The sequence below is a fragment of the Ahaetulla prasina genome, chromosome 7, assembly GCF_028640845.1.
Source record: "Ahaetulla prasina isolate Xishuangbanna chromosome 7, ASM2864084v1, whole genome shotgun sequence".
Lineage (NCBI taxonomy): Eukaryota > Metazoa > Chordata > Lepidosauria > Squamata > Colubridae > Ahaetulla > Ahaetulla prasina.
Window position 1 is genome coordinate 65535865 of NC_080545.1, and position 24700 is coordinate 65560564.

General features: G+C 37.4%; 1 protein-coding gene across 1 annotated transcript in view; it reads right to left on the reverse strand.

The window, feature by feature from the left end:
• Positions 1-20071, reverse strand: part of SREBF2 (sterol regulatory element binding transcription factor 2) — a 43210-nt gene extending 23139 nt beyond the window's left edge. Inside the window, exons 1-4 of the mRNA XM_058190021.1 lie at positions 19731-20071; positions 5131-5520; positions 3933-4114; positions 3172-3312 (exon numbers count right to left, since the gene is read on the reverse strand). Of these exons, the coding sequence (XP_058046004.1) occupies positions 3172-3312; positions 3933-4114; positions 5131-5520; positions 19731-19815 (798 nt within the window). The 5' untranslated portion in view covers positions 19816-20071. The remainder of the gene's footprint in view (positions 1-3171; positions 3313-3932; positions 4115-5130; positions 5521-19730) is intronic.
• Positions 20072-24700: the final 4629 nt, after the last annotated feature.

Consider the following 24700-nt stretch of genomic DNA (forward strand, 5'->3'; position numbering starts at 1 on the left):
AATGACTGAAATTCATGTTTATAAAAAGAGAATTTATATAAAATGATGTACCACTGTATATGAATGATACCAAAAAAACTATCTAGAATGCATATAGATATTTCAAATCTATGTTGGAAATATGGAAAATATGAAGGGTTGTTTTAGCATGCTTGGCGGACTTGAAAAAAGCTAGTAAATTTTGGATTCAAATGCATATAGCAATACAAAAATTTTAAAGTTTAATATTCAACTGACACTAGAACTTTCATTGCTGGAACTAACAGACAATTAGAAAAGACTTATGGTGTTTGTACATGGTAACTGCAGTGAGATTATTATATAAAAGAAAGATGGAAAAACTCTGAAATACCCACAGTGAAAGAATAGTTGATGAAGATGACAAAATTTGCCGAAATGGCAAAACTGACTTGTCTGATTAGGGAAAAGACAATAACTTATTTTGTTAGTGAATGGAAACTCTTTATGGGTATGAAAATGGGAAAAAATAAACGTTTGATGATTAGAAAGGGTAAAATATGGAAAGAAGGGAGCTACAATGTAATCTTAATGAGGACGAACTAAAAATGTACTTATAACTATTGTAAAGAATATTGGAAGCCACTGCTTTACCTGTTCTTTTTTTTTCCTCTCTTCTTTCTTTCTTATTTATTTATCACTTTTACTTTTCTTTATTTCTATTTTCCTTTCCTTTTTAAAATTTGTATTGTTCAGTAAATTTTTTAAATTAAAATTAATAAAAAAATGTGACCAAAATAAAATTGCACATTTTACAAAAGAACTAGAAAACAAACGAATGGCTTACAATTCAGCAGTAACACTTATGGTCTATATGAATAAGATTTCATATTCTTTATATCAAGAATCTGGGTAAAAAGTTTAGGAAACAACATCACTAAAAACCAAGAACTATTTACTACAAAACCCAAAACAAACTAGATAAACCAGTGACAGTTATAAACAATGCACTCTCCTATGTTCTTAAGAATTCATAAATATTTCTGGATCCCAATGGAGTAACAATGCCACTATTTAGACATAGTGACAATGGCACTGCGCTTTCTCATTAAAATCATGATCAGTGGCTTCCAATTGCAAAGACAGAACTATGAACAAAAAAGACTGGATTATGAGGTAAGAATTAGAAAGTCTCCTAATCTAAAAAACTCTTCTGAGGTATGTAAATTTTCTTATAGCCACTTGCATACTGGGCAAATAAAATGCTTTCAGAATATGACCAGGTTCTCACCTGTTTTGTAAGTTAAACAGCTATTTGTCCAAATATTCATATTTTTCAAGCTGTAAAGAATATGTATTCTTTACAGACCATGCTATAAAAAAACTAGCCTTGGAAAGATGAAAAAAGAAATTTAAACTATATAGCATAAAATGCATCATTAATGGATAAAAACAAGAATAAGAAAATAAAGGAAATTCAAGAAGTTAATAATATCAAGTTATACTATACAGTAATTTAATAGGCCTGTGGGGCAAGAGACATTGGCTTGGCAGAAAAGGAAACCAGAATTAAGTGCCAGGCTGATACCTTTAGGAAAAATTGTTGGAAAAAAGGGCTTTTTACAAAATGGCTATCTCTCAGAGCACTTCACTTTCTAAAATTTGTCATTTTTAAATTCTAACTCTTTCAAATTGTAACTGAAACCATGACTTTTTATTTATTATTTTATTTATTTATATCCCACCTTATTATTTATATAAATAACTCAAGGCAGAAAATATATCCAACATATCTTCCTTCTCCTAAAATAGGAGGTGAGATAGGTCAAGAGAGAGTGATTTGGCCAGACCCAACTTGGCCAAGGCAGGACGAACTCACAACCTCTTGCTTTCTAGTCCAGTTCCATAACCATTAGACCAAACTGGTTGGTGGGAAAATAGCAATCAAAGGAAACCATGAAGATGGTCTGGTTCCAGAAGCAAACTTTACATCTTTAAGGGACTTTAGGACTTTAATTTCTCTGATGTCTACTGGAAAGAGAAAGTCTGCTATGCATGACTACTTTTGCTGACAGTTTCTCCAATGACAATGGAAAAGATGGCTATCTTTGACTTTACATCACTGCATAAAATATAATAAAATGAAAATATCAGGACCACTGGGGTAAAATGAATGTGTAACAATAGATTTCTTTCTTTTATGGACTAATCAGCTACATATTGTAGACTACCCAAAACCATATTTTAATAAATTCAGAGTGACAATAAACAAGATTATAAGGCAGGAGAACATAATATTATTGGCAGAGAAAAAGAATTTCGAGATGGATGAGAGGTCCTAAAAATATACTAAAAGGACTATTGCAAATAATGTCAGTGTGGAAAAAACTGGAAGACCAAAAGATAATAGTACTGTGGCAACACAAAAAAACTTACCGTATATACTCGAATATAAGCCGATCCGAGTATAAGCCGAGGTCCCCAATTTTACCCCAAAAACTGGGGTAAACTGGGGACTCGAGTATAAGCCGAGGGTGGGAAATGAGGCACCTAACGGTTGGGGAAACCCTCCCTCCCTCAGCTGAGAAGGCTGGCCTCCCCCCGCCCGCCTCACTGCACCGCAGGGCTTCCCGTTCCGGTAAAATGTGAAAAAGAAAAAAAAAAACTCGAGTATAAGCCGTATATACTCGAGTATAAGCGAGGCTTAAAAAAAAAACTGAGTATAAGTATAGACGGTATAAGCCGAGGGGACGTTTTTCAGCACAAAAAACGTGCTGAAAAACTCGGCTTATACTCGAGTATATACGGTAAGTCAAAATCAGAACACATAAAGAGGACACAAATAAGAGAAGAAAAGAAAAGCTGGTTACCAAGAAGAGACCTTTCAATGGTTTTCAACTGTAAGCCCCTATAATTCCCTCCTCCCAATATTTGCATATATATTCTGAGGAATTACATTGAAAACAAGTATATGTGGACAATACATACACATATTGTAAATATAGATATCCTTTTTCATTCCAAGAGTGTTTATATAGGCTCAATATACCATTTTTTTTGCAAGCAGATTACCATATCTCCTTGCAAAAAATACCATATGTACTATAATGCTCACATGCAGTTTGAAGAATCTTGATAAGAAAGAACCCTAATAAATAATAAAAAAAGAAAGCAACCATTTGGGAGATAACGTGTGGAGCCCTACTATGATACCTGCAGAGCTGTTGTCTGTATGGGTGTGGTTATTGCTGCCAGGGCTGGATTTTGAACAGCAGCCATAACAGGATTGCCATCAGTTTTCAATGTCGTTAAGACAAGAGAATCTGTCTTGATTATCTGTGGCTGGACTAGGACCTGGAAGGAAGCAAGACAGTAAACATTTAATGAAAACAAACACAGAAATGGAAAGCTGTTATGTAACTAGTCCCTATGTTACAGTAGAGTCCCACTATGCAAGAAACAGCCATAACTACTATTTCAATATACTTCTCTCCCAGGCTTCCTTCTATATAGAGGCCCAGATTATACGGCTACTAATCTCATATATGTTACAAATGACTTTCACTGTGACATTCCATCAATCAATACGATCTTTTCCTTAATTAATAAATTGGCTTTAAAGAGTATAATCTCCCCCCAATAAAAGCTTTTAGAAATGAAGTAAGGAATGTATTCTTTGTAATGCTCACCTCATCCATTAAAACAATTGTTATAGAACACCAAAACCTCCACTGCTGAAATTATTATAATAACAGCATGGAACATTATCCATTCTTTCCAAAATTTCTTTACTATTTTTTTTCCAATACCAGTACTATAATTGCTTTTTCTTTTCTTATGTTTAGCCATCAATGACCTATAGGCTTTGGGGATTTCACTGTTTAGAAGCCAAACATTATGTCAGTGAAGTTATTTCTTGCCTTGGAACAGAATATAAATATATACTACTCCCTTAAGATACTAAAAGAACTCACTGGAACCTGCTGAACCTGAGGGGCAGCTACTGCCTGGACAGTCGCTGGAGTTAGTGTCTGGATGGTGCCGCTGGTACTCTGTGTCAGTACTCTCTGAGCTTGCATGGTCTGCATCTGCTGTTGAATGGCAACTGGTTGAACTTGAGAGGAAGTCACCAAGCTTTGAACCTGAGGTTGCAGCACTAGAAAGAAGATAAGAAAAGTTTGAAACTGCTCAAGGGAAATTATGACTTTCACAATAACAACTGTAGCCTCTGATCTTTGGTGATAGGCTGTGTTTCAACAAAGACATATAGGTAATTGCTGTAGTTTTTTTCCTGAAAGTTATGGTAACAACTAAAACCAAAATCCACCAAAAATATCTTCTATTCAGTTTTAATATTACATTAGGACAGTACTGCCTTAATCAGTGATATCATAATTCTTGATTTTTAATTACAAACTTGTCTACCAGCATGAGTTTTTATAACTTTACTATTCAAGTGTATATTTTAAATATTATATATTTTATCGATTGTGCTGTTTCATTGTATTTCTCTGCTATTTAATTGTATTTCTTGTAAACAATTTGAAAACAGAATATATATTTTGACAAAATAGCAAAACCTTATTGCAAAAGAATTAAGATTACAGGCAGTCCCTGAATTAAGACCATCACTGCACCTGGAATTACAGTTGTTATGGTGCTCATTAAGTGCATCATTACATGACCATGCCTGATTTTATTACCTATTACCTTAGCCGATTAAGTAAATTGTTAAGCAAATCCATTGTCTGAAATAAGAATTTTTTCAACAGAAACAGAAGTAAATTCCAGATTTCAGCAAAAAATGTTATAAATTCCAAGCATATGACTTCAGGATGCTACCATGATGTAAATATGGAACAGTTGCTGAGTGCCCAAAATGTGAATACATGACTGTGAGGGGGTCAGCCAAAACTAGGCTGTAAGTATCTTTTGGGGGAAGGGTCTTTTGTAACTTTGAATGGTCATTGAGCAACCAGTCACAAGTCAAGGACTTTCTGTACACATTTTGCACTAATTTTCATATTCTTGTGTCTCACTGGCAACATGGATATAGTGCTAAATAATGCTGTATTCCAGATATTCTCATCTGTGAAGATGAAGGTAAGGATATTTTACCCTAGTGCTTTATAAAACTGTGTTCCTTATTGCTTTGAAGACCATGGGAGTTACCTTGAAAACTTGTGGCTGCATTTTGGTATATTACAGGTTGCTGAATGATCCGGGTCTGGGGAGAAGAGCTGAAAGTTGGAGTAATCATCACTGTCTGTTGCTGAAGTGGGGGTTGAACTTGGGGACGAGGTTGAAGAGGGGGTGCAGCCCGTTGTGGAGCAGGAACTGTGCCTGTTGACTGAGAGGTCTTCACTTGCACAGACTGAAGCTGTGGTGGAGAAGCTGCACTAGGAGAAGAGGATTGTAACTGTCCTTGGCTGTAGGCTTTCTGTGAAGTATCTGATATTCTGTCTCCATTACATGCATTGCTGCTCTGGAATGTGCCATACAAGTGTTCAGAAAATAAATCTGGAAAATCTCCAACCTGATTGCTGACAAACTGTAGCATTTCTATTTTTAAAAAAAACACAAAAATGGAAACCACAAGATTACTTTTTAAAATTAACAATCTTAAAATGAAAACAATATACAGTAAGTACACGCATTCTTTTAGATTTAAGAATCTAGGATAAAGATGCACTTTCCTCAAATGACTGGGTACAATTTGGTTTATGGCCTTATCACTGGATGTTATAAGTGGTATATGTAGATTCATATATCTTTTCATTTTAAATTAGGGTATGAACTATTTGTAAACATACTTTAGGAAACCAAGTTTTGCCACAATTATCTATGATTTTGTCTCATCGCAATTAAATTATCCCAATGAGTCACTTGTGAACTGCCCTTCTGGAAATTGAAATGATTTAAAATATGATGCCTTATTATTAACCAGATGTAAAAATGTTACTATTTTCAGTTCAGCAGCTATACTTCTCCAGTAGTAGCCTATTAGAAAAGAATTGAAAATATGGGGCTCCAGTGACGTCACCGCTCCTGCTGGGTGCTCTAACAGGGCACTCCGCGTTAGAAAATTGTAAAAGTCAGTGAAACAGTATAAATCACTGTTCACTGACCTTAGCATACCCTTTGGGCAAAAGAGGGTTATGCAGAGCTGTGGAAAAGTGGTAGATATAGACAGGGGGTTTGCTCTTAAGAGCGAATTTTCCTGGATTTATGATCCACAATTCCACTCCCTCCAACTTCAGCAGCGCTCCTGTTTTTCAGGAAAAAGGAGTAGGAGAGTCGCTTCTGCTCAAAAGGACTTATTAAATTGATTGATTTTCTAAGCAGACGGGAATTTCACAAGCGTTCGATCTTTGATGTAGAATCAACACGGCAAGTACCGACTCCCTTTTTGAAACCTGAAACCTTTCTTTGTCTCTGATTAATTGACTTTTAAAATGGCGTCTGAAAGTGAAAGTAAAATTTTTAGTACAACAAAGTAGCGTTATTTGTGGATTGTTACAAACGGAGTTCTCTTATACTGAATGGAGTAAAGGAAGTTGTTAAGTTTAAATTCCTGATCTTTTGAAGACAGAATGGCAGCTAAACCTTTAAAGCCTTCTGGAAGAAGGATCTGAACCAAGTCTTGAGGATATATTGAAAGAACAATTAAAACTTTCTGAAGATAGGCAAAAGAGATGATGGAGAATTTTAATGCAAAAATAAGAGAAGATATTCTCATGGCAGTTCAAGGACTGAGTAAAAAATTGAGGATTGGAAGAGGAAATGCAACAGATCTCTCAGTCAAATAAGCATTTAGAAGATAAAATGCAAGGTGTTCAGAAAAAGTGGATCAAAATGAAGATCAGGTTGTGATATTACAATATAAACTTATGGAAGGAGCTCTTAGAATTTGTGGTATGCAAGAACAGCGAGGAGAAGACTTAAGAAAAATTATATCAGAAGCATTGGCTGAATTTATTGAAGTGGAACCCCAAGAGGTAGCTTACCAAATTGATAAAATATATAGAGTTAATTCCTGGATCGCAAGACAGAGAAAGCTTCCTCGGGACATTGTGGTTTATTTTGTGAAAAGGACTATGAGAAATCAGATTTTGCAAGTTTCATATCAGACAACTTTAAAAATTGGAGAACAGGAGCTGAAGGTGTTGAAAGAGATTCCTTCCAAGATGTTAAGAGATAGGAAGGAATTTGTTTTTTTTACACAAGAACTTAAAAAACATCAGATTCAATTCAGATGGGAGGTGCCAGTTGGACTGACAGTATTTTATCAAGGAAGGAGATACAGAATTGACACTGTTTTAAAGGCAAAGGATTTTCTTTCTACAGTTTTGAAAGTTGAAACAGAAGTGATAGAAAACTTCAAGAGATTCAAGAAGGCGTGGTGATCCAAGAGCCTTTATTGCTGCCAGCATTAGAGGAACCACAAGAGCAAAGGGTGACAAGAGGAGCTCTTAAGCGTAAAGAAGAGCAACAGTCTCAAAGTAAAAGTCAGGACCCCAGTATGGAATTTGGCTGAGATGGCTAAAATCTCAGCTTTTTTAAAGACAAAATGAAGATCAGGTTGTGATATTACAATATAAACTTATGGAAGGAGCTCTTAGAATTCATGGTATGCAAGAACAGCGAGGAGAAGACTTAAGAAAATTATATCAGAAGCATTGGCTGAATTTATTGAAGTGGAACCCCAAGAGGTAGCTTACCAAATTGATAAAATATATTCTACTCCCTTAAGATACTAAAAGAACTCACTGGAACCTGCTGAACCTGAGGGGCAGCTACTGCCTGGACAGTCGCTGGAGTTAGTGTCTGGATGGTGCCGCTGGTACTCTGTGTCAGTACTCTCTGAGCTTGCATGGTCTGCATCTGCTGTTGAATGGCAACTGGTTGAACTTGAGAGGAAGTCACCAAGCTTTGAACCTGAGGTTGCAGCACTAGAAAGAAGATAAGAAAAGTTTGAAACTGCTCAAGGGAAATTATGACTTTCACTGTGACATTCCATCAATCAATACGATCTTTTCCTTAATTAATAAATTGGCTTTAAAGAGTATAATCTCCCCCCAATAAAAGCTTTTAGAAATGAAGTAAGGAATGTATTCTTTGTAATGCTCACCTCATCCATTAAAACAATTGTTATAGAACACCAAAACCTCCACTGCTGAAATTATTATAATAACAGCATGGAACATTATCCATTCTTTCCAAAATTTCTTTACTATTTTTTTTCCAATACCAGTACTATAATTGCTTTTTCTTTTCTTATGTTTAGCCATCAATGACCTATAGGCTTTGGGGATTTCACTGTTTAGAAGCCAAACATTATGTCAGTGAAGTTATTTCTTGCCTTGGAACAGAATATAAATATATACTAAAAGGACTATTGCAAATAATGTCAGTGTGGAAAAAACTGGAAGACCAAAAGATAATAGTACTGTGGCAACACAAAAAAACTTAAGTCAAAATCAGAACACATAAAGAGGACACAAATAAGAGAAGATATTCTCATGGCAGTTCAAGGACTGAGTAAAAAAATTGAGGGATTGGAAGAGGAAATGCAACAGATCTCTCAGTCAAATAAGCATTTAGAAGATAAAATGCAAGGTGTTCAGAAAAAAGTGGATCAAAATGAAGATCAGGTTGTGATATTACAATATAAACTTATGGAAGGAGCTCTTAGAATTCATGGTATGCAAGAACAGCGAGGAGAAGACTTAAGAAAAATTATATCAGAAGCATTGGCTGAATTTATTGAAGTGGAACCCCAAGAGGTAGCTTACCAAATTGATAAAATATATAGAGTTACCGTATATACTAAAAGGACTATTGCAAATAATGTCAGTGTGGAAAAAACTGGAAGACCAAAAGATAATAGTACTGTGGCAACACAAAAAAACTTAAGTCAAAATCAGAACACATAAAGAGGACACAAATAAGAGAAGATATTCTCATGGCAGTTCAAGGACTGAGTAAAAAAATTGAGGGATTGGAAGAGGAAATGCAACAGATCTCTCAGTCAAATAAGCATTTAGAAGATAAAATGCAAGGTGTTCAGAAAAAAGTGGATCAAAATGAAGATCAGGTTGTGATATTATAATATAAACTTATGGAAGGAGCTCTTAGAATTCATGGTATGCAAGAAGCTTAGAAAATAAATCCTGTAATTGAAGAATCATTAAGTAATAAAACTTAAAATTCTGTAATAGTATCAAGGAAATGTTTAGGGCACAAATACTTGATCATGGGGTGGGGAGGCCGCCGTGAAGTGCCGGCTGGGGGCCGGGATTGGCTCCTGGCCCCCAGCCGGCACTTCACGCGCCTCGCCTCGCACTCAATTTCGGAGAGGAGGGCGAGTGACAAACAGAGTTCTTCTAAGCCCCTTGGCGTTTGTCACCTCGCCCTCCTCTCCGGCGAAATTGAGTGCGGCGGCAGTGGGGGTGGGGAGGCCGCCGTGAAGTGCCGGCTGGGGGCCGGGATTGGCTCCTGGCCCCCAGCCGGCACTTCACGGCGGCCTCCCCTGCCGCCGCACTCAATTTCGCTGGAGAGGAGGGCGAGTGACAAACAACAGAGTTCTTCGCCCCTTGGCGTTTGTCACTCGCCCTCCTCTCCGGCGAAATTGAGTGCGGCGGCGGTGGGGGTGGGGAGGCCGCCGTGAAGTGCCGGCTGGGGGCCGGGATTGGCTCCTGGCCCCCAGCCGGCACTTCACGGCGGCCTCCTGCCGCTCGCACTCAATTTGGCTTTCGGAGAGGAGGGCGAGTGACAAACAAATAGAGTTCTAAGCCCCTTGGCGTTTGTCACCTCGCCCTCCTCTCCGGCGAAATTGAGTGCGGCGGCGGTGGGGGTGGGGAGGCCGCCGTGAAGTGCCGGCTGGGGGCCGGGATTGGCTCCTGGCCCCCAGCCGGCACTTCACGGCGGCCTCCCCTGCCGCCGCACTCACTCGGCTGGAGAGGAGGGCGAGTGACAACGCCCTCCCCACCGCGGGCAAGAGGAGGACGAGTGAGAGGGCGAAAATGTCGAACGCCCTCCGCCCCGCCCCTCCGCCGACCACCGCCGCCATCAAAAAGCGGCGGAAGAAAACGCCGGAGGCCAGCCGCCGCCCCAAAACGAGCCGGCCGAGCTGGCAAAGCATGCCGGCACTTCAATCCCGGGCTCCCCCAGCCGGCGCTTCCCGGGGGCCGCCCCACCCACCCACCCACCCTGCCGCCGCACTCAATTTGGCTTTCGGAGAGGAGGGCGAGTGTGTGTCAAGCCAAGGCGAGAAGAACTCTCTTTATTTGTTTGTCACTCGCCTCCTCTTACTCGTCCTCCTCTCGCCTCGGAGGGGCGGAGGGGCGTTGTCACGAATACATCCCAATAAAATGCAAAGGTTTCAAAGCATGTTTTGGAAAAGCAGCGAGGATGGGGAGAATGCTGCCTTGAATGTGAAAGAAACGTGGAAAACTCCAACTACAGTATAAAAAAAAACATTTGCACTCAGTACTTTTTATTTTATTTTATTTTTTGCCAAGTTTTCCCCAGGTTTTTTTTCCCCCCCTATGGAAATTGGGGAGGTGGGGAGAAAGAGGTGAAAAAGAAAAGCCTCTTGGAAAGCGGAGAAATACGGCAAGAACAAACAATTTCTCCCCCCGAGAGGGGGGCAGGAGGAGGAGGAGGAGGAGAGATGGGGCATTGCAAGCTAGGGTGGGAAGAAGGAGGAGGAAGAAGAAGGGAGGCAAAAGAAACCGACCCTCGCGCAGATCAGCAAATTAGCTTTCCTTCTCCAAACCAATTTTTAAAAAAAAAAAAAACCCGTTCTACCCAGAGCAAATGGCAAATAAGCAGCCCGTTTGAGTCTGATTATTGTTTGGTGGTTGCCCTCTCTGATCTCCTTGTACATGACAAGGCACCTCTAACCCAGCGCTTTGTGTTTGTTATTGGTAATTCTCCTCTCCTTCTTCCATTGGAGTCCTCTCCTTCCTTTCCGAACGGGCGGGCGATTTACCTTCTCTGCCTCTTTTATTTTCCTGGAGGTGGAGGTGTATTCCTAAGGATGCCTTCAGTGCTGGGGAAGGAGCCGATCCATGGAGGGAGGGGGCGACGCTGCCGAGAAGCCGCTGCTTACAGAGAGCGAAAGAGCCAGGAGACCTTGGCATAGGTGGGCGGCTGGTGTAAGGCAGGGCAGAACCTTCGACCCGCAAGGATCCCGGGAGGTGGGGACGAAAGAGAGGCAGAGAAGGAGGAGGAGGAAGGAAAAGAAAAGGGGAGTGAAAATAAGAGCAGTCCGAGCAATAAATAAATATTGCTGGGCTGCTTTCCAAAAATCCTCAGCACGGAACTAAAAGTTGCAAGTGTTTTGTGAGTTCAAACAGTCCCTTCCAGACTAACACGTTTCATTAAAAGATACAAAGTTTGGTAAACTGAAGCTCGCTCTGTCCAATGCAAAAAAATCATCATCATCATATAATAATAATAATGATAATAATAATAATAATAATAATGATGATGATAATGATAATAATGATAATGATAATGATAATAATAATAATAATAATAATAATAATAATGATGATGATAATAATGATAATAATGATAATGATAATAATAATAATAATAATAATGATGATGATAATAATGATAATAATGATAATAATAATAATAATAATAATAATAATAATAATAATAATAATAATAATAATAATAATATTCAGCCGTGCTTCGCTTTGATGGCAGCCTGAGGGAAAATGGGGGCAGGGGATACATACAGTTAGGGAAAATAACAAAACAATGTTTTGGGCTCAATTGCAGTCTTAAATTGAGGACTACCGGTACTTGCAATTTGAACCTTATTGGACACTTCATTCCTGGAGGGTTTTTAAAGAACAGACTGGACAATCCTTTGTCTGAAACAGTATAGGATCTCTTGCTTGAGGAGTGGGGACTGGACTAGAAGATCACTGTTAGTTTGGGATATGTTCAGAGCCCACACATCTGATGACATAAAAAAATTGGCAAAGTCATCTCAAGTCACTTTGGCCGTTATTCCAGGTGGGCTTACATCTGTATTGCAGCCCCTAGATGTCAGTTTAAATAAACCTTTCAAGGACCATGTGCGAAGGATGTGGCATGAATGGATGACATCTGGTCAAGCTCGTCTGACAAAAGTTGGAAATCTGAGAAAGCCAGACATAGAACTAATAGCACAGTGGGTTCGTGATGCATGGGAAGATATTCCAGAGGACATGGTGCAACGTGCCTTCAAGAAATGTGGCATTAGTAATGCTATGGATGGCAGTGAAGACAGCGCATTGTATGAGAGTGACAGCAGTGATGATGACGACTGTGAACTCAGTGATGACGACAACGATATGCGGATAACATCACAGAAGCTGAAGTAGCTGAAGCTCTGTTTGGACAAACAGATGATGAGGAGGAGAACTCCAGTTTTGAGGATTTTAGCTCGTTAGCTTGGTTGCTGTTACTTTTAAAGATACTGTATTTTTGATACCATATTCTTTTTGGGGACCCCCTTTTGCACTTTTATTGTTTTTCGTTCAAATAAATATTCATGTTATTTTACTTGGCTCTATCTTTATTTTTTACATTGACCAGTAGCTGCCTCATTTCCCACCCTCGGCTTATACTCGAGTCAATAGTTTTTCCCAGTTTTTGTGGTAAAATTAGGTACCTCGGCTTATATTCGGATCGGCTTATACTCGAGTATATACGGTAATTCCTGGATCGCAAGACAGAGAAAGCTTCCTCGGGACATTGTGGTTTATTTTGTGAAAAGGACTATGAGAAATCAGATTTTGCAAGTTTCATATCAGACAACTTTAAAAATTGGAGAACAGGAGTTGAAGGTGTTGAAAGAGATTCCTTCCAAGATGTTAAGAGATAGGAAGGAATTTGTTTTTTTTACACAAGAACTTAAAAAACATCAGATTCAATTCAGATGGGAGGTGCCAGTTGGACTGACAGTATTTTATCAAGGAAGGAGATACAGAATTGACACTGTTTTAAAGGCAAAGGATTTTCTTTCTACAGTTTTGAAAGTTGAAACAGAAGTGATAGAAAACTTCAAGAGATTCAAGAAGGCGTGGTGATCCAAGAGCCTTTATTGCTGCCAGCATTAGAGGAACCACAAGAGCAAAGGGTGACAAGAGGAGCTCTTAAGCGTAAAGAAGAGCAACAGTCTCAAAGTAAAAGTCAGGACCCCAGTATGGAATTTGGCTGAGATGGCTAAAATCTCAGCTTTTTAAAAGACAATACGCAGGAAAGATATTTAATTGAATGGAAAAAATGGATTGATTATATACAAAACAGATATCAGATTAAGAAATATCAGATTGCCTTTGAATAATTAGAAAGCTATTTTATTTAATGGGGAGGGGGTTGGGAGATGAAAAGCTTTGGATGAGGTTAATTGGATTGGAAGGGAAAATTTTATTCTATGTTTGGTTTATGTATAACAATACCTTGTGATTGACCCGGGAAGCCGGGGGAAGGAGGGGGAAGGGGTTTGGGAGGAGGGGAAAAAAGGGGGGAAAATGTCTGTTTTTTAAAAAAACTTTTTCAATAAAAAAAAAAATTGAAAATATGGACTTTTCCTTAGATATTTAAACCTGAATGTTTGGAATTCCCATCCAGAGTTATATAATAAATTTGAGTCCCTAATTATCAATTAATGGTTGTTTCTTGTTTTTAGTTGGTATTATTTTATTTTTATATTTTTTTGTTTATTGTATGCTGCCAGAGTTGCATTGTTCAAGTTCAGCAGCCATATAATTGCTCTAAATAAATAAGGGATCCCAAACAGGGGTGGGTTCCACTTACCTTTGGCTACCGGTTCGCAATGGGAGCGCCCATATGTGCACGCTAGCTACACTCGCGGCGCTTCTGTGCATGCACAGAGCATCCAGGATGACATCTGGGTGGAGCCTCCTGCCGCCATTACTACCAGTTCCCAAGATCCAGACCGAATCAGTAGCAACCCACCACTGATCCCAAATCACTAATTTCTACTAATCACAAACACTAAAAAGTTACTAATTTTATATGCAAGAAGCTTAGAAAATAAATCCTGTAATTGAAGAATCATTAAGTAATAAAACTTAAAATTCTGTAATAGTATCAAGGAAATGTTTAGGGCACAAATACTTGATCATGTGCATTTTGTCTGCTTCATTTGTTATTCTGCTTTCTCCATCAATTTAAATCAATTTGAGCTATTTCCAGGAAAAAGGATTGAAGATTAGATTCAATTAAATGAGATATAATATACAGCAGAAACTTACTAAGCAAAAAAATGGACCAAACGAAAACAAAAATTCTACTCAATTGACAGAGCTCAACTTAGAAGACTTATCTAATTCCATAAAAGCATGATCACTCCATTTTTTTTAAATGCCACAACTATGAAAACTAAAGAGGAAAATTCTGGATAATAGACCATTTCAGCATGGCTGGCTGGGGAATTCTGGGTGTTGGAAGTCCATTCATCTTAAATACATCATACATCAACCAGCAAATGCTCAGTCTTACATATAGGAAAAAAGAACCCAAAAACTAAGTACATACTAGATGGACATTACCTTACAGATGACCCCCATCCTGTTAAAGACTTTGGAGTTTTCATGTCAAATGATCTAAGTGCCAAAGCCCACTGCAACTACATAGCAAAAAAAGCTCTAAGAGTTGTAAACCTAATTTTGCGTAGCTTCTTTTCCAAAAACACCACACTACTAACCAGAGCATATAAAACATTTGCTAGACCAATTCTAGAATACAGCTTGCCTGTTTGGAACCCTCACCACATCTCTGACATCAATACAATTGAACGTGTCCAGAAATATTTTACAAGAAGAGTTCTCCATTCCTCTGAAAACAATAAGATACCCTATTCCACCAGACTTGAAATCCTAGGCTTAGAAAACTTGGAACTTCGTCACCTTCGACAAGACCTAAGCTTAACTCACAGAATCATCTATTGTAATGTCCTTCCTGTTAAAGACTACTTCAGCTTTAATTGCAATAATACTAGAGCAACTAATAGATTTAAACTTAATGTCAACCAACCGCTTTAATCTAGATTGCAGAAAATATGACTTCTGTAACAGAATCATCAGTGCTTGGAATACTTTACCTGACTCTGTGGTCTCTTCCCATAATCCTAAAAGTTTTATCCAAAAACTTTCTACTATTGACCTCACCCCATTCCTAAGAGGACCATAAGGGGCGTGCATAAGCGCACAAACGTGCCTACTGTTCCTGTCCTATTGTTTTTCTTTTCTTCTTCCTATATATATGCTTATACTTCCTTATATTTACTCATATATGTGTTTATATACTATATAATCTTTTTGTATGATACCTACATATATTGTTGTGACAAAATAAATAAATAAATAAATTGCTGAGACTGAGAAACATTCTTCTAATCCTTAGGATCCAAGGATTTGTTCCACATTTGACTGGGTTAAGCCTTTAAAGACTTTTAAGATTTCATAGTTGATAGTTTCCCAATAAAGAGATTCCTTTATTTATGTAATGGAAATATAGGCTGCAGAGTTTGGAAACTTATCAATTTACTTCAGAAACATCCAACAACTATTACTGTTACTGTTAAAATAAAAACCCATTGCCAATTTATCACCTGAAATCAACATGATTTGATTGCTAAAAAGAAAGTTGTGTTTATTTTATGGCTACCAGATCTGGGCTGCAAAAACCTAAACATTACACAGCAGGAAAGCGTTGATTTTCTTGCTGACATTTAGCAGTCATCAGAATTTTTGCAATCCAGGTTTGACAACCTAATTGTCAACCTAATTATATTGTTTTAAAAGATATGTAAATATGTAAAAACAGCTTCTAATGGTTTTAAAAATGTAAACAAAACAATAATTACATATTTAAATAAGTATGCTTCTTATTTAAACAAGCTCACTTCTGTTCTAAAAAAAAGTAGGAAACTATTCTGTATTTATGCTAAAAGTTATTTGTTCTAAATGGCTTTTCACCTCTGAAAATGCTGCTTAATAGAAATAATAATAATAAATAGGAAAAGGTGTTCTTCAGAAAAACAACAATACCTAGGAATAAATATTTTTTCAGACAAAATTGGGAGAGAACTTCTTAAAATGTGGCACATTCTAAGAATTTGAAATATTTTTCCAGACCGGACATTGTCATATCTTTTTGTGATCTAAGACTTCTTGATCCATGTCTCTCCTGAACAGTAATAGCAGAGACCTATTTCTCATAAACCCGCCGCTTTTGTACTTTCTCCCTTAAGACTCCCTATTTCTTGTGAAGATGTATGTTATGAAGCAAAGTAACACTCAGGTAGCAAATCCTAATTAACCATCTAGACAATGAGAGTCGAAGCAAGTTGAGCTCTCCCCAAAACTGAACATACAAAGAGCACAAGTTCTGCTGATCTCCAAATGATAAGAGCCCATCACCAAAACGCTTACAGAATCATTTATTCATAAGTAATGCTGAAACAGGATTACTCAGAAAGCACTATACTTTAGAGCAGTGTGTTTCAAACTTGCCAACTTTAAGATGTGTGGACTTTTCAACTCTGACAATTCTCCAGTCATTCCAGAATTCCCTAGCAGAATTCCCCAGCTAGTGTGTTGGAGAATTCTAAGAGCTGAAGTCCACACACCCTGAAGTTGCCGAATTTGAAAAACACTGCTATAGATTATCCACACCAAGCATATTGTCTATGTCAAGGGCAAAGCACTTTAACAGAAACCTGAGCAAAGACAAGAAACATTGAATACTCTCCTAGAAAGTGCTGGCAAATGATATGGGTAGGTGCTAGTGTGCAGTGGGATGGCAGGTCCATGGGCAGGTGCTGCAAAGCATGAAATTCCCATGGGGGTTTCTGGGAGAAAAAGTAGTGGGAGCAAGAGTGACTTGTAAACTCCTCCTGGCTTCCCATTGGCTTTGCTTGTGGGAAGCCATCAAGAAAGATCACAAATGACAAGTACATGATCATGGAATACTGCAACCATAACTGCAAGCCAATTGCCAAGAGCCTGAAACGCAATCACATGACCATGCAATGGCCACAACTTCAAGTTTGTATTCCATCACTATAACTTTGAACGGTTGCTGACACAAGTGGACATAACCCGAGGACCTCATGTATAGACTTGTTGGCACCAAGTAAAAATTTTCCCAATCTCAGCAATTTATAAAACAAACACATCTAACATAGTACTTGTTTTTAACAAGTATTTCTATTTTCTACTCCTTTTCAGTTATTTGATTAAGTGCTTTAACTTCAAAGGCTACATTTTAAGTACAAACTTATTTTTCTTTAGCAACAAAATATATTCTCCATTCACATAAATACATGAAAATATGTGAAAAAACATAAGGGGAATCAGAAATGTGTAAAGGTGAGTCAAATCACTACAAGTAGAAATTTGTTTTTTGGCAAAAGAAAATTCAAATGTTAAAGTTAAGAAATAATATTTTGATTCATGCTAAAACTGGGCAGAGAAAACAAATTGTACCGCCTTTTTAAAAGTTGGGCAAAAAAGATGTGGCATTAATTGCCCAAATTGTACCTTAGGATTTTAAATTTAGATTAATTCAAACGTCACTGGAAAAAATAAGCTATAAAAATTAGGAACACAGAAGCAACATATGAATCTAAGAGAGGATAACTATATTAATGTTAATATTAGTCAACTTAATCAGGGGTTTCTTTGCCTGCCTGAAGTATTAGTTTTTATATGTTTCTTATATCCAGGCAATTTTGGTACATACTGCATTTTTTCCTGTTTAAACCTGAGACCTCATAACTATATGCAGCCTCTAAAACCGTGATGGCAAACCTATGGTATGCATGCCACAGGTGGCGTGCAGAGCCCTCTCTGTGGGCACGCGAGCCTTTGCCCCAGAGTTCAGCTCAGCCACACATGCATGCACACCTCCCACCAGCCAGCTGGTCGTCAGGTCTCTGCTGTGCATTCGCTTTGGCTGGGTGCATGCATGGGGGCACGTGCTGCGCACGCATTGCATTTTGGGGGTTCGGGCATCTTGGGAACTCGGTCCGGAAAAGGTTAGCCATCACTGCTTTAAAAGCTTTGGTCTATCTTTCTGCGTGTCTAAAAGTTGCCATCAAATTATTATATTTAATATAACAGATAGCTAAATATTTTTAACAGTAATTAGGAGAGGATGTCACTGTTCACCAATACGTATTAAACAGAAAATAGACCAACATCAGTAATTTGCATAATGCATCATTTATGTATGGTATCATCATTCCAATTACACAAAATATGTCAACAGAAAAGAATATTTATAACTCAGTGTTGAACTGTGGAGTCCTTAGTGCTCTCTGAGGTTGGTTGCTGTCTTGCAGACATTTTATTACCCCTCCCACAATATAAACAGAGAGCAAACCCAATTCCCTTCTAGGACTGAAAATGTTACCTAGTTAGGTAATGAAAACAACCAAACTCAGAGAGCACTAAGAACTCCATAAATCATTTGTATGATGTCATAATGCAAATCAGAAGATTTGACTCATTTCATGTGGTCCAGGTCTATTAAACTATGGTTTCACTGAACATACATTAACTTCATTTATTATATTACATTTAAATTAAATATCAGATTAAAATAATTGTTCATTCAGGTCATGCCCAAAGAACCCAAAATTTATCAGTAAGTACAAAAATAGAAGCAATGTTAAGAGACAAAAAGCTAGTATGTATCTGACAGATTAAAGTATCAATTCTATTCAGTCATAATGTTAAAAAAATATCTTGTACACTTAATTTTGACTGCCAAAATGAAAAACTCCCCCCCCCCCAAATTATCTCTGTACCATTTTGATGCAGATAGACCAAGTGGCTTACTTGATTGATGGTTGTCACTACTGGGGTGGGGGGTTATTACTTTTTTATTGTTTTTACATTGGGTTTTTAATCTTTGTAAGCTGCCAGGAGTCAATGAGTGTGTGTGTGTGTTGGGCAACCATATAGATGTTCTTAAATAAAATAAATTTTCATAAAACCCTCCAGTCCCAAGTACCCACAAATCATACAGGTTCACATATAAACCTGTTCTTTGTGGATGAATGCACTCAGTATTTTATAAGTGTCAATAACACATGCCAAGAAATACAACTGAAACAAACTATTTCACAAATACACAAGGAAATGCACAAGGGCTTCTGATAACACCCACAATTCTAGTTATTATTTCTGTCTTCTAAGCCCAATTTGAGATGTTTAGAGCTGGCATAGATCTAAGAGAGTCCTAGGCATGTATGTTAAATAAGAAAGGCAACTGAATTTGAGGGAACTTCCAAATAAGGATACACAGTGTTGCCCTATATATACAAATACACACCAGTGTTCAAACAATATATTTATTCTGAAGCAAGGAGGCATCACAAGCATACCTGAAATTTAATGTAAACAATAATTCTCAAATTTTCTATCCTAAATGATAGGCATCTGAATTTGGATGACTTGAAGGATACACAGAAAACTAACTGCGGCGTGGCATGCTACACGCACTGGGCGACACCTGCCAATTCACGTGTGAGGTTGCTCTGGGAATCCCCAGCCATTTAAACAGGGATATAGTAGTGTATCTGTGGCCGACAGGCAACTACACTTAGCGGCACTTCGCCCCTCTGGGCCGGGTCCGCACCGAGCAGCGCCTTCCCTTTCCTCCGCGGTTGCTGTATCTGAGGGGGGCGATAGTGGGCACAGCCGAGCGGCCGCCTCGTGCGCACTCACCATCGATATCGCCCAGTGTGAGCTCGTCGCCGAGCTCCGTCAGGGTCTCCATAGTCTCCATGCTGCTCAGCTCGCCGTTTTCCATTGCCGGCGAGGCGCGTCCGACTCAGCTACAGCGAGTCACCTCGTAAGAGAGCGAGTCACCTCGTCAGAGGGAGCGGCGACACCCCACCACCCGCATTAACTCTTTCCCAGGCGGGGATTGCTGCTTCAACTCGGGTTCTCCGGGCTTAGAGCCCCAACCGGCGCCATCTTACTCTAACTTCTGGGAACTCCACCCATCCACCTGCGAGGAGCCACCGCCGCGCGCGGCTGGTTGTCCATGAGACCAGGTCTCCCCCGTCCAATCAGCGGACAGAGCGGCTCGTGGTGTGATGGCGCGTCAGCGATCAGCAGCTTTCATTTGGATGCGAGGCATCTTTCTCCTGCCTGGACCGCCCTCCCGTTTTGAATATGTATGAGAAGGCGGGAAGTTTATGAAATATTACGCCTGAAATTGAAAACGGGCGGGCGCTATAAATTTCACTTACACAGCTACCGCTTGTTTTGGGTACCGTAGAAACGAACGCAATAAAAAGAGAACATTGTGGACTCTCTTAGACGAAAAATGGCAAAACTGAAAAACTGGAAGTACCTTTCTTTGGACAATCCAAACTTTGTTAAGACTGCCTTGTTAAGTTTGATGTTAAGAAAGATGGGAGCTCTTTATAGGAAGAGAGAGCACCAGAGTGTTACCGTCCCTGTCCTAATATTCCCTTTAATTGTATTCATTTTATGCAGTTGTGGGATTCAACCAGTTCGTACCACTTCGGGAGAACCGGTTGTTAACTTTCTGAGCAGTTTGGTGAAAACTGGTTGTTGGAAGAAATCATTAGGGCAGAGAACCGGTTGTTAAATTATTTGAATCCCACCGCTGATTTTATGTATTCAATTCATGCTTAGACTTATATATGTTATTTAATATGTACTCGACAAAATAAATGAATAAATAAAAATAAATAAATAAATAAATTTAACAGTGAAATCTATGTATCTATTTCGGAAAGGACATACAACCCTGTGGCACTTAGATTATCTTTAAAAATCAAATTATTGGAATGCTTTGTTGGATCACAGTCCATTTTAACCACCAAAGGTTATGCAATAGAAAGTGTGTTAATCTCTGGTGATCCTAAAACTGCGTTTGCAAAAGACAAACATAGTCACTTCCCTAAAAACCTTCATAGTGTCTGGGATCATCTTACTCATTTAGGGATTTTTTTTTTCAAAATTGTATAAACAATCTCTATTTGGCTTTAAATTTTTGCTACACATTTTGTCTCAACTGGCACATGTTAAATCTGGTCAAACCTGGCTAGGCTTGAAAGGTAAGAATGGGATTTAGCAATACCAGGGCAGAAGGTAAGACTCAGGTGTGTATTCTTTAAAAAGGCTACATGGAATTAAACTATGAAGATTTTACTTCTATCCAGGTAATGCATTTTCCACCTTCGAATACTGGATCATGGAGCCAAGAGAACCTTTGCCATAATAAAATCTGCTAGTCATTAAAGTACCACCTAACTATGTGCTCTTTAATATAAAAATAAAAATCATACAACAAAAATGAGTTAATGCTCCATCTTCTCCCATTAAAAATACCATTGGGCATTTCTGATGTGGACATATCTTTACAGTTAAACATTTACTCCACTTGGTGCTCCACTTGATTCCAGGACTTTATGCTATTGACCCACAATGTGTATGAGTAACTAAAGCAATTATCATAGATTAAGGAAATAAATCTATTCATTAATTGAAAGTTTATGAAAGGGCCGCGGTGTGGCTCAGGCTGTAAGAAGCCTGTTATTAAACACAGCTGCCTGCAATTACTGCAGGTTCAAGCCCCACCAGGTCCAAGGTTGACTCAGCCTTCCATCCTTTATAAGGTAGGTAAAATGAGGACCCAGATTGTGGGGGGGGGGGCAATAAGTTGACTTTGTAAATATACAAATAGAATGAGACTATTGCCTTACACACTGTAAGCCGCTCTGAGTCTTCAGAGAAGGGCGGGATATAAATGTAAACAACAACAACAAAAAAAGTTTCTGAAAGCTTCGTATAGCAATAGCATTTAGACATACAGGTGAAACTCGAAAAATTAGAATATCGTGCAAAAGTTCATTTATTTCAGTAATACAACTTAAAAGGTGAAACTAATATATGAGATAGACACATTACATGCAAAGTGAGATAGTTCGAGCCTTGATTTGTCATAATTTTGATGATTATGGCTTACAGCTCATGAAAACCCCATTATTTGTGTTTCTTGTGATCTATAAATCAATTTTACCTATTTCATAAAATTATCTCCAAAGTTCAAATCTTCTAAAGCTTTAAATAAAAAAGGCCAAAATGATTGTTGTGCATTGTCCAGAGCTTCTTTTGGTGAAATGGGCAGCTATATAAACTTGATTAATAAATAAATAAATTGTCAAAGATTGCCTCTGCGTCTGAACAAACTAGTGAACCTTGTTTTTCATTATACTGTTCTAAGTATTATATATATATATATATATATATATATATATATATATATATATATATATATATATATAATATATAACCTCCTTATTGTTATATAATATATATAATATATAACCTCCTTATTGTTATATAATATATAAATATATAAACCGAATAACCAAAGACCCACATACAAACACCCTCGAAAACCTCAGAAAACATATATATATGTTTATAAAATATAAATATATAAATATATAATATATAAATATATAAACCCGAATAACCAAAAATCTACAACCAAAGATCTACATATATATATATATATAATTATATAATTCTGTTCTAACATTTTCACTGCCTTTTGGTAAAATTGGAAGTGTCTTGGCGGCGTTTGATGAAGTCTCATTCGTCATCTTCAGGCTTCAGCCGTGCTTCTGGAAGCACGGTTGAAGCCTGAAGATGACGAATGAGACTTCGTCGAAACGTCGCCAAGACATTTCCAATTTTACGCGGGAGAAAACCCGAATAACCAAAGATCTACACACACACACACACACACACACACACACACACACACATATATATATATATATATATTATAATATATAATTATATAATTCTGTTCTAACATTTTTCACTGCCTTTTTGGTAAAAATCAACATTGATATTTATAAATAAATTTTTGTAAAATTATTTTCAATTTCTGCTAAAATTGTTGTAAGCAATTTATAGATTATTTGATAATATTTGCCTATAATTACATGTTAAATATTGCCCCTCTTTAGGTATTAATGCTATATTAGCCTGTTTCCAAGTTTCTAGCCTCTTTCCTCTCTGTAGTATAGAGTTCATATTTTGGAGGGGTTGTAAAAGTTCATTATCAAAGCATTTGTGATAAGAACCTGGTGAGCCATTTGGTCTGTTTTTCTTCTTTAATATTATTTCTAGCTTATTGTTATATAATATATATAATAATATATAATAATAATAATAATAATAATATATAACCTCCCTTATTGTTATACAGTGGTACCTGGTACTCAACTGCTTTGAAACCCAAGGAATTTGGTACTCAATGCATTTTGACCAAAAATGTTGTCTTGACACACATGCTAGAACTTGTCGGTGTCACTGCCTTATGACTTACTACATTATTCCTTATAGGAAAAATTTGTTTGGTAATTATCATTGACTCACCGCCCCTCCCAGAACAAATTAACAATGAGTACTACTGTAGGTCCCTTCGTAATCTGTCTTTGGTTCTTTGTAAGTGTTGGTAAATTTAAAGTAATCAGCTATTTTTTCCAAGGGAATATTATGTCCTTCATAGAAGTTAGAATAATACTGATAAAAAGTTTTTGAATTGCCACATAGTCTGTTGATAAAGTAGCTCTCTCTTGAAGTTTCAGAATAATTTTCTTTTTTCTTAATGTCTGCTAACCTTTTCCTGGTTTCTTCACATATTCAAAAACCATTTGCTTAGCATATTTCACATTTATTTCTATTTCTCTTACTATTAATATAAATAATTATTGCTGTAAAAGTTTAATTTGATGTGAAATGCTGGTCTTTTCTGCCAAGTTCTTTCATTCTTCCTCTTTTCTTTTTCACTCATCCAAAATAGCCAGGAGGCCTTGAATCTTCTTTTTACATTAAGTATTAAGTTGCATGAAATAACCTCTAATAAAAGCTTTATTTGTTTCCCAAACCATTCTTAAATCAGTACCTTTATTTAAGTGATTTTCAAAGTATTCTATAAATTATAAATTCTATAAAATTTATAAATTTTTCATGATTAACATTTTTTTTGAAATATCATTTCATTTAATCTCCATATGAAAGAGGTAATTTCCTTTTAAAAAAAACAAACTTACAGGATTTTGGTCAGAAAATATGTATAATCTCAAGCTTAGAGATCTTAATAGCCAGGTTTTGAGTTCCAACTCATATCTATCGACTATAAAAAGAATGACTTTCTTTTACATAAAATTCTAAAAGCAGTTTCTTTTAAGATAATTATATCTGCATTATCAATCTTCAATTTTCTATTCTATGATGCAAACCTTGATCCCTTTTTTTCCCTCTCAAAGTGCACTAAAACAATCCTTAGAATGTTTCTCATTCTTGCAAAACTCGAATTTATTCAATAACCTTGTCAATCTTTGCCTTAGTATAGTCTCCTCTTCCCAGTCCAACAAATATGCCAATGCTTGTATCTTCTTCATCAGAACTCTCTGGAATAATGCTAAATCAAAGAGAATTCTTTCCAAGTTCCAGTAGACAGATTATTCATCTCTCCAAAATCTCTATCCCTAACTTTTGATTTACTCTCCAAAATTTCCATCCTATCAATAACTTGTTTTATATCTCCAGACATTTGTTTTAAATAATTTTCCATTTTATCAAGCCTTTCCTTTATCTTTTTTTCAAGGATTGTGAATTTGGCTTCAAGGTTTCATCAA